The 15,114-nt window shown below is 46.5% G+C and overlaps 1 protein-coding gene across 2 annotated transcripts in view; it reads left to right on the forward strand.

Moving 5' to 3' along the window:
- MAMDC2 (MAM domain containing 2) overlaps nucleotides 1–15,114 on the forward strand; it is a 171,116-nt gene that overhangs the window by 98,180 nt on the left and 57,822 nt on the right. For both annotated transcript variants that reach the window (XM_075340073.1, XM_075340065.1), the window contains exons 5-6: nucleotides 8,690–8,827; nucleotides 8,968–9,224. In XM_075340073.1, the coding sequence (XP_075196188.1) occupies nucleotides 8,690–8,827; nucleotides 8,968–9,224 (395 nt within the window). The remainder of the gene's footprint in view (nucleotides 1–8,689; nucleotides 8,828–8,967; nucleotides 9,225–15,114) is intronic.

Below are 15,114 nucleotides of genomic sequence, written 5' to 3' on the forward strand. Positions count from 1 at the left end.
TATATTTTACTCTGATGCTGCCACGTTTCAGATAAAACACATTTTATCTCTGCCGAGGACGATGCAGTCAGGATGAGGCGCCCGGGAGACCGGTGCCCAATGGCTTCTCCCTGCTCTGCTGCACATTGACTGGTCGAACCCCAGGATTCGGATTAGGATTTAATTTGCCAATGAACTCACTCACAAGTGATTTGCAGACTCGGGGTCATCTGCTGAATGATGTCTCCTCCTGCTTTTCTCATTGTTATCATTTTCAATTTGAGAGGAACAGGAGGAGACGTCATTCTGCAGATGACCACACATTGCAAATCGCATGTGAGTGATCAGGTGACAACTACTCAAATCAGCAAGTGAAATCCTAACAGAGCGCATATTACACACCTTTAGGATATGGCAGGTCAATATTCAGAATTACAGCACATTACACACTATACGTGACATGTACAGGGCATATGTAGGGTGTATAATCTAATATATAAAGCTGAGTGTGTGTGTGTGTGTGTGTGTGTGTGTGTGTGTCCGTCCAATAAAGGAATCCGCACCGTCGCATTTACAATCACGAAATTTTGCACAGACACCCCATGTGACTCAGGGAACGTCACAGACTATGTTTTGATGAGAAATTTTAAACCCTACACTTTACAGTTATTCGCCGCAAAAACCTGCTTACACTAAAATCAATGGCGCTGGGAACTACAAGTCATTAATAAGAGCTGTAATTGGTTGCTATAGGCAACAAAGGACATTCTTTTTTTAAGACCGGTAATGTGTCAGATAATATGATGTCAATAGATATAAACACAGACACACACACAGACACACAGTCTGATACAGAGACAGAGACACACAAACACAGAGACAGAAACAGAGACACAGAGAAAGACACACACACACACACACAGAGACTGATGCAGAGACACACACAGGGACAGGGACACACACAAGGACAGGGACACACACAAGGACAGGGACACACACAAGGACAGGGACACACACAAGGACAGGGACACACACAAGGACAGGGACACACACAAGGACAGGGACACACACAAGGACAGGGACACACACAAGGACAGGGACACACACAAGGACAGGGACACACACAAGGACAGGGACACAGACTGACAGAGACACACAGAAACAGACACAGACATAGACACAGACATAGAATCACAGACTTATATAGAGACAGAGAAGAGACACACAGAGACAAAGAGAGAGAGAGACACAGAGACACACAGACACACAGAGACACACAGAGACTGACTGATACAGAGACACACAGAGACTGATACAGAGACACACAAAGACACACACAGAGACAGACTGATACAGAGACTGATAAAGAGACACACAAAGACTGATACAGAGGCACAGAGAAAGAGACAGACATAGACAGAGACACACAGACAGAGACACACACAGGGACACACAGAAGCACACATACATATACAAAGACACGGACAGAGAAACACAGACACATACAGAGATACATTCACACACAGAGACACACAGAGGCAGAGACACACAGAGGCAGAGACACACAGAGGCAGAGACACACAGAGGCAGAGACACACAGAGGCAGAGACACACAGAGACAGAGACACACAGAGAGAGACACACACAGAGACCCACAAAGACAGAAACACACAGAGACACACAGAGACAAACACAGAGACACAGATATAGTCACAGAGACAGAGATACACAGAGACACACAGAGATACATACAAACACAAGCACAGACACGCAGAGACAGAAACACACAGAGAGAGGGAGACAGACAGAGAGAGAGGGACGTGGAGAGAGGGAGTTACTATCCTGGGCATCGCCAGGTACTACAGCTAGTAAATATATATATGTATCTATTACCCCCTACACATGCTCTGCTCCCACTCTGGCCGCAGCTGCAGGGCCCACTGACATCACGTCCCAGGCTCCCCCTGATGTCATTATACCTATCCAGGGCCCACAGCTGCAGAGCAAGGGCGAAACAGAGAGCCAGTGGCCATCTGCTCCTCAATGGTGTTCAACCATGCATCCAAGAAAATAGCAATGGCCCCCATCACCAACAGGCCAAGTCATATTGCCACTGCATAAATTACACAATATACATGACACACACACATAGATACTATGGAAAAGATAGATGGATGCAGGGTCGCACTGGGGTGTCTGGGGTCCACAGGAGGAGTTAACTCTAGAGGCCACACAACTATATGCAAATCGCTGCAGGAGCCCCCACACAGCCTCCTATACACAGCAGGTGCCCCCACACAGCCTCCTTTACACAGCAGGTGCCCCCACACAGCCTCCTATGCATAGCAGGAGCCCCCACACATCCTATTACACAGAGAAAGAGCCCTCACACAGCCTCCTATGCACAGCAGGAGCCCCCACACAGCCTCCTGCACACAGCAGGTGCCCCCACACAGCCTCCTGCACACAGCAGGTGCCCCCACACAGCCTCCTGCACACAGCAGGTGCCCCCACACAGCCTCCTGCACACAGCAGGAGCCCCCACACAGCCTCCTATACACAGCAGGAGCCCCCACACAGCCTCCTGCACACAGCAGGTGCCCCCACACAGCCTCCTATGCATAGCAGGAGCCCCCACACAGCCTCCTATGCACAGCAGGAGCCCCCACACAGCCTCCTATGCACAGCAGGAGCCCCCACACAGCCTCCTATGCATAGCAGGAGCCCCCACACAGCCTCCTATGCATAGCAGGAGCCCCCACACAGCCTCCTATACACAGCAGGAGCCCCCACACAGCCTCCTATACACAACAGGAGCCCCCACACAGCCTCCTATACACAACAGGAGCCCCCACACAGCCTCCTATGCACAGCAGGAGCCCCCACACAGCCTCCTATGCACAGCAGGAGCCCCCACACAGCCTCCTATGCACAGCAAAAGCCCCCACACAGCCTCCTATGCACAGCAGGAGCCCTCACACAGCCTCCTGCACACAGCAGGTGCCCCCACACAGCCTCCTATGCACAGCAGGAGCCCCCACACAGCCTCCTATGCACAGCAGGAGCCCTCACACAGCCTCCTATGCATAGCAGGAGCCCCCACACAGCCTCCTATGCACAGCAAAAGCCCCCACACAGCCTCCTATGCACAGCAGGAGCCCCCACACAGCCTCCTGCACACAGCAGGTGCCCCCACACAGCCTCCTATGCATAGCAGGAGCCCCCACACAGCCTCCTATGCACAGCAGGAGCCCCCACACAGCCTCCTATGCATAGCAGGAGCCCCCACACAGCCTCCTATGCATAGCAGGAGCCCCCACACAGCCTCCTATACACAGCAGGAGCCCCCACACAGCCTCCTATACACAACAGGAGCCCCCACACAGCCTCCTATGCACAGCAGGAGCCCCCACACAGCCTCCTATGCACAGCAGGAGCCCCCACACAGCCTCCTATGCACAGCAAAAGCCCCCACACAGCCTCCTATGCACAGCAAAAGCCCCCACACAGCCTCCTATGCACAGCAGGAGCCCTCACACAGCCTCCTATGCACAGCAGGAGCCCCCACACAGCCTCCTATGCACAGCAGTGGCCTCCACACAGCCTCTTATATACAACAGGAGCCCTCACAGATCCTATATAGACATAACAAAAATTATACTCACCTAATCCTGATTCCCAGCACCGCAGCCTCCATCTTCTCTTCTATGGTGGCCTGCGGAGGCAGCGCTATGCAATGATGTCACCGCTCTGACCTTGTGGATATACGGTCTCCTAAGACACAGGCCTACAGCGGTCTGTGGCTTAGGAGACGGGCAGTGATAGAGCATGGAGCTCTGTGCTCTGTCACAGGATTGAACTGTATCGCGGTGACACCGACATAGTTCAGTGCAGTGGTTGCAGAAGATTCGGGGCTCCGGCCAAGAAGTTCTGGGTCGGAGCTCTGGACCTTGATGCCAGTGGTGCCCCTGCCGGCGGGTCCCTTTTATGTTCAGTTAGGCTGCTTTCACGCATCCGGTTTTTGCTGAGCGGCACCATACGGCGCTTTGCAGAAAAAACGCAACCTTTTTTTGCCGCCGGTTGCGTTTTTTACGCATAGACTTGCATTAGCACCGTATTGTGCCGCATGGCCTTACGTTGTGTCTGTTTTTTGCCGGATGCGGCATATTTAGCCCATGCGGCGGCCAGATGGAACATTGCCTGGCATGTTTTTTTGTGCGGCGCAAAAACCGCATCGCGCTGGATCTGGCGCGATTTACAATGCAAGCCTACGGACGCCGGATGCGGCGTCCTGCCGCAAAAAACGCATCCGGCCGCCGGATGTGTTTTTTTACACTGCGCATGCTCAGTATGAAGCCGCATCCGTCAAAAAATGAACAGGCCGCATGGAAAAACTTATGCAATGGATCCGTTTTTTTTGCCGCATCTGTTGCATAAGTTTTTGAGCCGGATTGAGCCGCACTGCAAAAAACGGATGTGTGAAAGCAGCCTAAGAGAGCTTTCTGGGGCATTGACTGGTGTCTGTGTACCAGACCGACACTGGATAGATGATAGGCAAATAGATATCAGACAGATAGATATAGATAGATAGATAATAGAAAGATAGATAATAGAGATACATAGATATAGACAGATATATAATGGAGAGATAGGCAGACAGATAATAGATAGATAATAGAGAGATATAGGAGATATATAGACAGATATATAATAGCAAGATAGGCAGATAGACGGATAATAGACGGACAGACAGATACACAGACAGACATTGCACAGTATACAGGACACACACATGTTATACATAACACACACACACAGACAGCACATAATACATTACAGATGACACACAGCATGTTATACTCACAGTCACTTCCTGGGCTGCAGGAGTTCAGTGTGGCTTTTGTAACAGCATCTCTGGCAGAGCTTCCCCTCCTCCCTCCCTCCCTCTCTATGGTAAAGACAGGGGGACACAGAGCCGAGAGCAGGTGAGGGCGCCCCTGCTGGAGGCTGTGCAGAGCGGGAGGAGACCAGACGCAGGGCACAGAGGAGAGGGGAGGAGCAGCAAAGTGAAAGTAAACAGCTGCTCCCTAGACGGAGGCGCCCCCTTTGCTGTCTGCCTGCCGGCGCCCTGTGCGGCCGCACAACTCGCACATGCCTAAAGCCGGCTATGTACTTAGCTCCATGATTCTGCAAGGTATTGTGTTTGTCATGCTTGGTATTAATTCAGTCCCTCATCTGTATTAGTGTTTTTGGATCCCAGTAACATTTGAGTGCTGATACAGTGGGGGAGAGGTTGTGTGACCTCAGCATTTTTCCATATCATAAGTGCTGGTATTTATTAGGGTTTTTTTATGGTTGCAGACAGTGCTCCTTCCTATCATTTCCTATAAAGATAGTTTGGGCCTCACCTTTGCGGAATCTATCTTTTCTAGCTTTGTATTGTGTTTTTCTATATCACCATAGCTTTTACATGTGGGGGGCTATCTATCTATCTTTGGGGACTGCTCCGAGGCTGATTAGCTTTCTTATATCTCTATCTGCGAGAATATTTAGTTCTCCAGTTGTGTCGAGACGACTAGGTCATCGTAGGCTCGTCCCACGGCTACTTATAGTTGTGTGTCAGGATTAGGTCTGCAATCCGTTAAGGTTCCAGCCACTCTGTTACTATTTGGGATTTCGCATTTTTTGATCCGCCTCGGTCCCTGAATCATAACACTTTCTACTCGAATATTACACACCAGGATGGATTAAATGCTTGCAAAGTCTTCCTTAAAAATACAGGAACTGATGCCGATTCTGTGGTGAAGCTTACAAAATTCATCCTCACCCACAATTACTTTGCATTTGATAACAACATATAACATATATCTACAGGAGACTGGGACTGCAATGGGAAGCAAAATGGCACCACAATATGCAAATCTATTCATGGCCAAGCTTGAAAGTGACTTTTTATCCTCTTGTCCTAACAGGCCTCTGGCCTACTACTATTACATCGACGATATTTTAATCATCTGGACAGAGTCTGAGGAACAGCTGAAAACTTTCCATGAACACTTTAATCGGTTTCATCCCACCATCAACCTAACACTCAACTACTCCTGCACTGAATCAACTTTTTGGACACCATCATTAAACTACGGAACAATGAAATAGAGACATCCCTGTATCAGAAGCCAATTGACCGTCCAACATACCTGAAATGGGACAGTTTTCATCCAAAACATATAAATAACTCTATAGTATACAGTCAGGCCATCAGGTACAATCGGATATGTTCCAACACTACAGATAGAGACAATCACCTTGAGGGCCTCAGAAAGACCTTTTTGAATCAAGGCTACCACCCAAGAACAATTGAACACCAGATTACAAGAGCCACCAGAATATCAAAAAACCATCTCAAACGTTATAAAACTAAAAAAAGAAAACAACCGGGTACCTCTTGTGATCACCTACAATCCAAATCTGTAGGTGTTAAGAGGAGCTGCATGGAAACTACAACCAATACTGCAAAAAGATGCCCGATTAAAATCTAGTTTTCCAGAACCCCCACTTCTGTGCTTGAGACAGCCCCCGAATCTAAGAAGCATCATTGTCAGAAGTTTCCTGTCCTGTCCAACAACAGGAACATTTCCCTGCAACCAAAAAAAATGTAAGACCTGTCCATTTATATTGACGACGGACAAGATAAAGATTCCCAGATCACATCAGGACTACAAGATCCCAGGTACCTTCACCTGCACCACAGCCAGTGTGGTGTATTTAATTATATGTACCAAATGTCCCACTGGGGGTTTATATGTAGGGGACACAGGACAACAACTCAGAACAAGAATGAATTCTCACCACCACACAATTAGAGAAAAAATGATCGATTTACCTGTGGCCAAACATTTTTGTAACCCAGACCACAGCCTCATGGACATGGAATTGCTGGTATTGAAAGGAAATTAAAGTCCCAGAGAGACAGAAGGGTTTGGGAATACAAACTTATGATGACCTTTAACACATTCAGAGCAGGAATGAATGTGTCACATGGATTTATGTCTTTTTACATCAATTAAGAAATGTGCTCCTCAGAGCATTGAGGGCATCCCAGCCCGGACCAGACCCCAAACAGAGGACAATAAAACTTTCACACTGCTTATCTATGAACTGCTGCAATGTTTGTCCCCTTGCCATAGTGAAAGTTCTGCTTCACATAACTTGTCCTATTTACTGCTCCATTCTATGTCCTGTTGTGTATAAATATTTTTGTGTTATACTGAGACTGATGAAGAGACCTGAGTAGTCTTGAAAGCTTGCTATTATTACCATCTTTTCAGTTAGCCATAAAAAGGTATCAACCACTCAGAACTCTCAGTTATTTTAAACATTTTTTTTATCTCTACTGGCTAACATGGTACAAAGATATATTTTACCTGTAGCATTTTAAATACATGTGAGTAAGGGCACACATTGTGACAGAAATGTATCAATAGTTTTATCTGCTTTTGTAGCTGAATTCTATGCTTTTTTATTCATGAAGAATTAAAACCTTTTTTTTTCCCTTCACATTTTTCGATTGATTGTGCCACCTGGGATCCCAAGTTTCCATTAGTCTATATGGCTGTGTTACCCAAGAGTTAGTGAGCATTCATTGGTTACTCTCCTTGGCTGTAGTATGTAAAATGGGGGTCAATTGGGGGTGGTTTCTACTGCTTTTGCATGTCTGGGGCTTTTTAAATGTGACGTGACCGCAATCTATTGCAGCCAAAATGGCACTCAGAAATTCAAATAGCACTCCTTCTGAGCCATGCCATGTGTCCCAAACCCAAGATGAAAATAATATGGATGTATACCCTGCTGTAAGTAAATAAAAGCATAGTGCATATAAATAAACATAGTATTCTTAGTATTTTAGTATTATTTTCATCTTGGGTTTGGCCAGTGTGAACATGCGCTTTTATGCATGCACACCAACTCATACTCCGGCTCATTTTTTTGTTTCTTTGTAATCTCTTGTACTCAGTACAAATAGGGTTCAGTGAGCTGAGTATTTCAACTATAGTGCTTCATATGGCTGTGTGTCCATAGTCGGGACCCAGTCACTCTCTGCCCTTATTCTGATTGAGGTTTGGTTTGACACATGGCGAGGTTTTAATACTAGAGAGTGTAGGTACTGTCCCGATTGAGTACACCTTGTTGCGGTGGGATGGCTTTACGCTTTTTTTGATCAAAAATAGTATTTTCGAAGTACTCTATCTTTATTTATATTCACCATGCTTTTATTTAGTTACAGCAGGGTATATGTCCATATTATTTTCATCTTGGGTCCACAAAAATCTGTAGACATGTGAGCAGCACCGTAGTGTAATGGGTATATGCTCTATGTATAGAAAACAACAAATATTAAGAATTTTGTATTTTTTTTTGTTCAAATGCGTAAAGTGTAAAAAACTTTTATGGGCAGTATTTCCATTGTAACAACATAAATAGGAAAGTAAAGCTAAGAAATACTAAACATATAATAAATTACATGGTTTCAATTCAGCTTTTTGTATTCTTGCTACAGAAAACAAAAAAAACTGTTTGTCTGGATACTCATGTGTTTTGTTTTTTTTACAATTAACCATGACGAGAATACCTTCTACTATGAATACATGTATATTAATGATCTATTTATGTGATGATCAGCATTGTCACTGCTGTTTTTGTATAATCGCAGAGTGTAATTTTGAGGAAAACCATCTCTGTGGCTACAAGAACAGCTGGAACCCAAATGTAAACTGGTTTATTGGAGGAGGCAACATCAGAAATGCACAGGCTGTTATGCCTAAAGACCACACACTTGGCAGTGACTTTGGTAAGTACTGTATATCTTGTTATGCAAAGTAAGAAGTTGTTCTTCGGGATCATACAGATCCACATGATAATCATGCTATAAATGGACAATAAATAAATGACGTGCCTCCTGTCTCAGTTTTTCTTGCTTTACTTTCACAGGACACTATATGTATGTTGACTCTGTTTATGCCAAGCAGTTCCAAGAAGTAGCACAGTTGGTGTCTCCTTTGATTGTTACTCCCATATCCGGCTGCCTTTCCTTTTATTACCAGATTCATCGTGAAAGTAGCAATATATTTATGGTCTATACAAGAGACTTACATGGATCCTATGAGGAAATCTGGAAAATGAATGATGTGAGACAAGGGGAATGGAACCTGGCTGAGGTTGATTTAAATGCATTGTACCCTTTAGAGGTAGGTTTATTGTAATATATGTGTAGTAGGTTTTATGATGTATGTCCATCATCTATGCTTGTTTTTTATCAGGTTACTTTCCTTTGGGGCACATAATCAGTTTTGACAATCATTAAAGGGAATCTGTCAGCAGGTTTTTGCTTCTTCATCTGAGAAGCAGCATGATGTATGCAAATAGATTTTGAATCTAATGATGTATCACTTAGATTAGTGGCTGCAGCCATTCTCACACAGTCAAATATATTTTTAACATGTAGTAGAGCTCTGAGAGCTCCCCCAACACACACCAGGCTTTCTGTGTACATTTCCATAGACAGAAGCTGCTAATCACAGAAGGGGACGGAGTTGGACAACATCTCATGAGCTCCTCAGACCCACTAATGATAAAGCTAAGAGGCTTAAATTACCGTTGCAGGTAAACAGAAACAGACTTTGAGATAAGAGACACAGAGCTGGAAACTGCAACTTAAGGGGTGCTTCACACACAGCGAGCTCGCTGCCGAGATCGCTGCTGAGTCACGCTTTTTGTGACGCAGCAGTGACCTCATTAGCGATCTCGCTGTGTGTGACACTGAGCAGCGATCTGGCCCCTGCTGCGAGATCGCTGCTCGTTACACACAGCCCTGGTTCGTTTTCTTCAAAGGCGCTCTCCCGCTGTGACACACAGATCGCTGTGTGTGACAGCGAGAGAGCGACAAATGAAGCGAGCATGGAGCAGGAGCCGGCATCTGGCAGCTGCGGAGGCTGGTAACTAAGATAAACATCGGGTAACCAAGGTGGTTACCCGATATTTACCTTAGTTACCAGCCTCTGCAGCTCTCACGCTGCCTGTGCTGCCGGCTCCGGCTCTCTGCACATGTAGCTGCTGTACACATCGGGTTAATTAACCCGATGTGTACTGTAGCTAGGAGAGCAAGGAGCCAGCGCTCAGTGTGCGCGGCTCCCTGCTCCCTGCACACACAGCTAAGCGGTGTGCACTGGTAACTAATGTAAACATCGGGTAACCATACCCGATGTTTACCTTAGTTACCAGTGTCCGCAGCTTCCAGACGCCGGCTCCGTGCAAGCGCAGCGTCGCTTGCACGTCGCTGCTGGCTGGGGGCTGGTCACTGGTCGCTGGTGAGATCTGCCTGTTTGACAGCTCACCAGCGACCATGTAGCGATGCAGCAGCGATCCTGACCAGGTCAGATCGCTGGTCGGATCGCTGCTGCATCGCTAAAGTGTGAAGGTACCCTAACTCTTACAGCATGCTGACTTCAGATTACATAGCACAAACAACCTGACAGAGTCCCTTTAAGGCCCTGAGCACCACTGTCTAAGGATAAGGTCCTCCAGGCAGAAGTTTGAATTTAGTAACCACAACAAAAGGACCCAACGCATCCACACGTGTAATGCATAGTTTCCAGCAGGGTATAGCTGTAGGAAAATAAAACACATGATGCTGAGTTTCCTACATATTAGAGCTTTTTACTAGGGTTTTCGAGTAGCAGGACAGCCTGCAATCAGACTAGTATCTATAAACCTTCTGACCAAAAGGGATTGTCCAAAAGCAGACAATCCTATTAACCCCTTCACGACCGCGGGCAGTAAAATTACGTCCTATTTTAACGTGACTTAACGACCAGGGACGTAATTTTACTGCCTAAACTTCATTTGATTGCCGTGGCCATAGCAACGGCTTTCAAATGATGTCCCCTGCTGTTTCTTACAGCAGGGGACCTTTGCTTGACCCCAGGGGGGGCGGCATCGCCACCCCCTATCGACGATCGATGTGATTGGCTGTTCAAATCTGAACCGCCAACCACATCGATCGCACTAATTTCGGCAAAAATAATGCCCGAATTAGTGCGATCCTGTGAGATCCAGCTATGAGATGCCGCAGCTGCAGCAGCATATCATAGGTGGACCTCAAACATGTCGCCCCCAGCCCCTGCAGCACTGATTGGAGCGATCGTGCTATGACGCGCAATCGCTCCAATCAGTGTGCAGTGGGGCGGTCTGATCTGCCGGTGGCCGCCCTCCCCAGGCCTGTGCTGGCCTGTGAGCCCTCCCCCAACATGTCTGCAGCGTGGAGTGGCTGGTACTTTTGGTACCACGCCACTGCTGCTGCTGCCGCCGCCGCCTCTGATGTCTCCGCCGCTCCTGCTCCAATGGTAAGTATTCCGCTCCCTGCGCGCTCCCTTGAAGGCCCCTGCGCGCTCCCGTGAAGGCCCCTGCCCGTGCCCCCCCCCGATCTGCCCCCCTACGCCCCGATCTGCCCCCCTACGCCCCGATCTGCCCCCCGGCATCCCGATCTGCTACCACCGCTGCTGCTGAGGTCACCGCTGCTGCTGCAAAGTGAGTACTGTGCTCACTTTGCAGCCCGTGCGCGCTCCCGTGGTGCCCCTGCGCGCTGCCGTGATAGCCCCTGCCGTGCCCCCCCCGCGATCTGCTCCCCCCAACCACCCCCCCCCCGACATCCCGATCTGCTCCCCCCGCGATCTGACTGCCTCCCCCATTATTTCTATTCTGCTTCTGCAGCTCCCTCTCCGGTCTCCCCCTCTGCTCTCCCCCCCCTCTGCTCTCAACCCCCCCTCTCCCCCTCTGCTCTCCCCCCCCTCTGCTCTCCCCACCCCTCTCCCCCTCTGCTCTCCCCCGACGTCCTCTTACCTGTCTTCACCGGCCTGATCACATCTGCGTCCATCGCTGGGTCCTTCCTGGGCATTCTGCTGATCTGCCTGCTGCTCCTGTAAAGCTGTCCATCTCTCTGCCATCTGTTCCTCTGCAGCTCTTCTGGTCAGTGATCCTCCTGCTAGTCCTCTGGGTACTGTGAGTATAACTTTTTTTTTTTTTTCCGTATCCCCTGTCCATTTTTACACCTCATCCGTCCGTGCGTCCCGCCAAGCGCTGATCAGGGATGCAGATAACGGATCGGCATCCCTGCTCAATTTTTGGCGTGACTTTTTTCCGTATTTGCGACGCTTTTTGTATCGCATCCGTCCGTGCATCCCGCCAAGCGCTGATCAGGGATGCACATAACGTATCTGCATCCATGGTCAATTTTTGGCGTGACTTTTTTTTTTTACGTATCCCCGACGCTTTTTTTTATCGCATCCGACCGTGCGTCCTGCAGCGGCTGATCAGTGCACTGCGTCTGTGCGTTTGAAAAGTCAAATGGCGCTCCTTCTCTTCTGAGCCCCGCCATGCGCTCAAACAATTACTTTCCACCACATATGAGGTATCTGCGTACTCAGGAGAAATTGCACAATACATTTTATGGTGCATTTTTTCCTGATAGCCTTGTGAAAAAAAAAGCTACCTAGTTGAAGCAACCGTTTTGTGGTAAAAAAAAAAAATTTCTTTTCACCGCTCAACGCTATAAACTTCTGTGAAGCCCCCAGGTGTTCAAAGTGCTCACCAAACATCTAGAAAAATTATTTGAGGGCTCTAGTTTCCAAAATGGTGTCACTTGTGGGGGAGTTCCACTGTTTAGGCACCATAGGGGGTCTCCAAACGTGACATGGCGTCCGCTAATGATTCCAACCAATTTTGCTGTCAAATGGCGCTCCTTCTCTTCTGAGCCCCGCCATGCGCCCAAATAATTACTTTCCACCACATATGAGGTATCTGCGTACTCAGGAGAAAATGCACAATACATTTTATGGTGCATTTTTTCCTGATAGCCTTGTGAAAAAAAAAGCTACCTAGTTGAAGGAACCGTTTTGTGGTAAAAAAAATTTTTTTTCTTTTCACGGCTCAACGCTATAAACTTCTGTGAAGCCCCCAGGTGTTCAAAGTGCTCACCAAACATCTAGAACAATTATTTGAGGGCTCTAGTTTCCAAAATGGGGTCACTTGTGGGGGAGCTCCATTGTTTAGGCACCTCAGGGGGTCTTCAAACCCGACATGGCGTCCGCTAACAGGTGCAGCTAATTTTGCACTCAAAAATTCAAATGGCGCTCCTTGCCTTCCGAGCACTGCTGTGTGTCCAAACATTTGATTTCCACCAAATATGAGGTATCTGCGTACTCAGGAGAAAATGCACAATACATTTTATGGTGCATTTTTTCCTGTTACCCTTGTGAAAAAAAAAGCTACCTAGTTGAAGCAACCGTTTTGTGGTAAAAAAAAATTTTTTTTCTTTTCACGGGTCAACGCTATAAACTTTTGTGAAGCCCCCAGGGGTTCAAAGTGCTCACCAAACATCTAGAAAAATTATTTGAGGGCTCTAGTTTCCAAAATGGGGTCACTTGTGGGGGAGCTCCATTGTTTAGGCACCTCAGGGGGTCTTCAAACCCGACATGGCGTCCGCTAACAGGTGCAGCTAATTTTGCACTCAAAAATTCAAATGGCGCTCCTTGCCTTCCGAGCACTGCTGTGTGTCCAAACATTTGATTTCCACCACATATGAGGTATCTGCGTACTCAGGAGAAAATGCACAATACATTTTATGGTGCATTTTTTCCTGTTACCCTTGTGAAAAAAAAAGCTACCTAGTTGAAGCAACCGTTTTGTGGTAAAAAAATTTTTTTTTTCTTTTCACGGCTCAACGCTATAAACTTTTGTGAAGCCCCCAGGGGTTTAAAGTGCTCACCAAACATCTAGAAAAATTATTTGAGGCCTCTAGTTTCCAAAATGGGGTCACTTGTGGGGGAGCTCCATTGTTTAGGCACCTCAGGGGGTCTTCAAACCCGACATGGCGTCCGCTAATGAGTGCAGCTAATTTTGCGTTCAAAAATTCAAATGGCGCTCCTTCCCTTCCGAGCTCTGCCGTGCGCCCAAACAATTGATTTTTACCACATATGGGGTATCAGCGTACTCAGGAGAACATGCACAATAAATTGTATTGTGTACTTTCTCTTTTCTCCCTTGTAAAAATGAAAATTTTATGGCTAAAGTAACATTTTTGTGTTAAAAAGTAAAATTTTCATTTTTTCCTTCCACATTGCTTTGGTTCCTGTGAAGCACCTAAAGGGTTAATAAACTTATTGGATGTGGTTTTGAGCAGTGTGAGGGGTGCAGATTTTAGAATGGGGTCACTTTTGGGTATTTTCTGTCACCTAGGCCTCTCAAAGTCACCTCAAATGTAATGTGGTCCCTAAAAATAATTATTTTGTAAATTTTGTTGGAAAAATGAGAATTTGCTGATGACCTTTGACCCCTTCTAACTTCCTAACGGAAAAAAAATTTGTTTCGAAAATTGCGCTGATGTAAAGTAGACAAGTGGGAAATGTTATTTAGTAACTATTTTGTGTGACATATCTCTCAGATTTATGGGCATAAATTTTCAAAGTTTGAAATTTGCGAAATTTTCAAAATTTTCGCCAAATTTCCTAAATTTTCACAAATAAACGCAAAACATATCGGCCTAAATTTACCACTAACATGAAGTACAATATGTCACGAAAAAACAATCTCAGAATCGCCAGGATCCGTTGAAGCGTTCCAGAGTTATAACCTGTCAAAGTGACACTGGTCAGAATTGCAAAAAATGGCCCGGTCATTAGGGTGTTTTAGTGGCCGGGGGTGAAGGGGTTAAGGTAATGTTCACACTCATTGTTTTTGCTGTGTTTTTTTTTCTGCAGCCAAAGCCTGCTCTCCTGGCAGTAAAAACACTGCTTTCAAAAGGGCGATGTTGTAGCATTTTCACTGAGTCTTTAAGCGTCTTTTTTTTTTTGCAGGGTGCGTATTGCATGTGTGCTTTATCTACAATACGTGTTTCGTAAAGTTCGTTTTATTCACAAAAAAACGCTTCAAACATGCAGTTGCATTTTTTGCAACTTTTTTCACTTTTGAAAAAGCTCAAAGATGCTGAAAAAATTCACGTGCTGCAGAGTTAAAAAACGCTTCAGTTCTCTAATTCAGTTAGCAAAAGAAAACAAGTGTGCATGTGATTTCTGAAATGTCATA

This window comes from Anomaloglossus baeobatrachus, chromosome 1, assembly GCF_048569485.1.
Source record: "Anomaloglossus baeobatrachus isolate aAnoBae1 chromosome 1, aAnoBae1.hap1, whole genome shotgun sequence".
NCBI classification, from domain to species: domain Eukaryota; kingdom Metazoa; phylum Chordata; class Amphibia; order Anura; family Aromobatidae; genus Anomaloglossus; species Anomaloglossus baeobatrachus.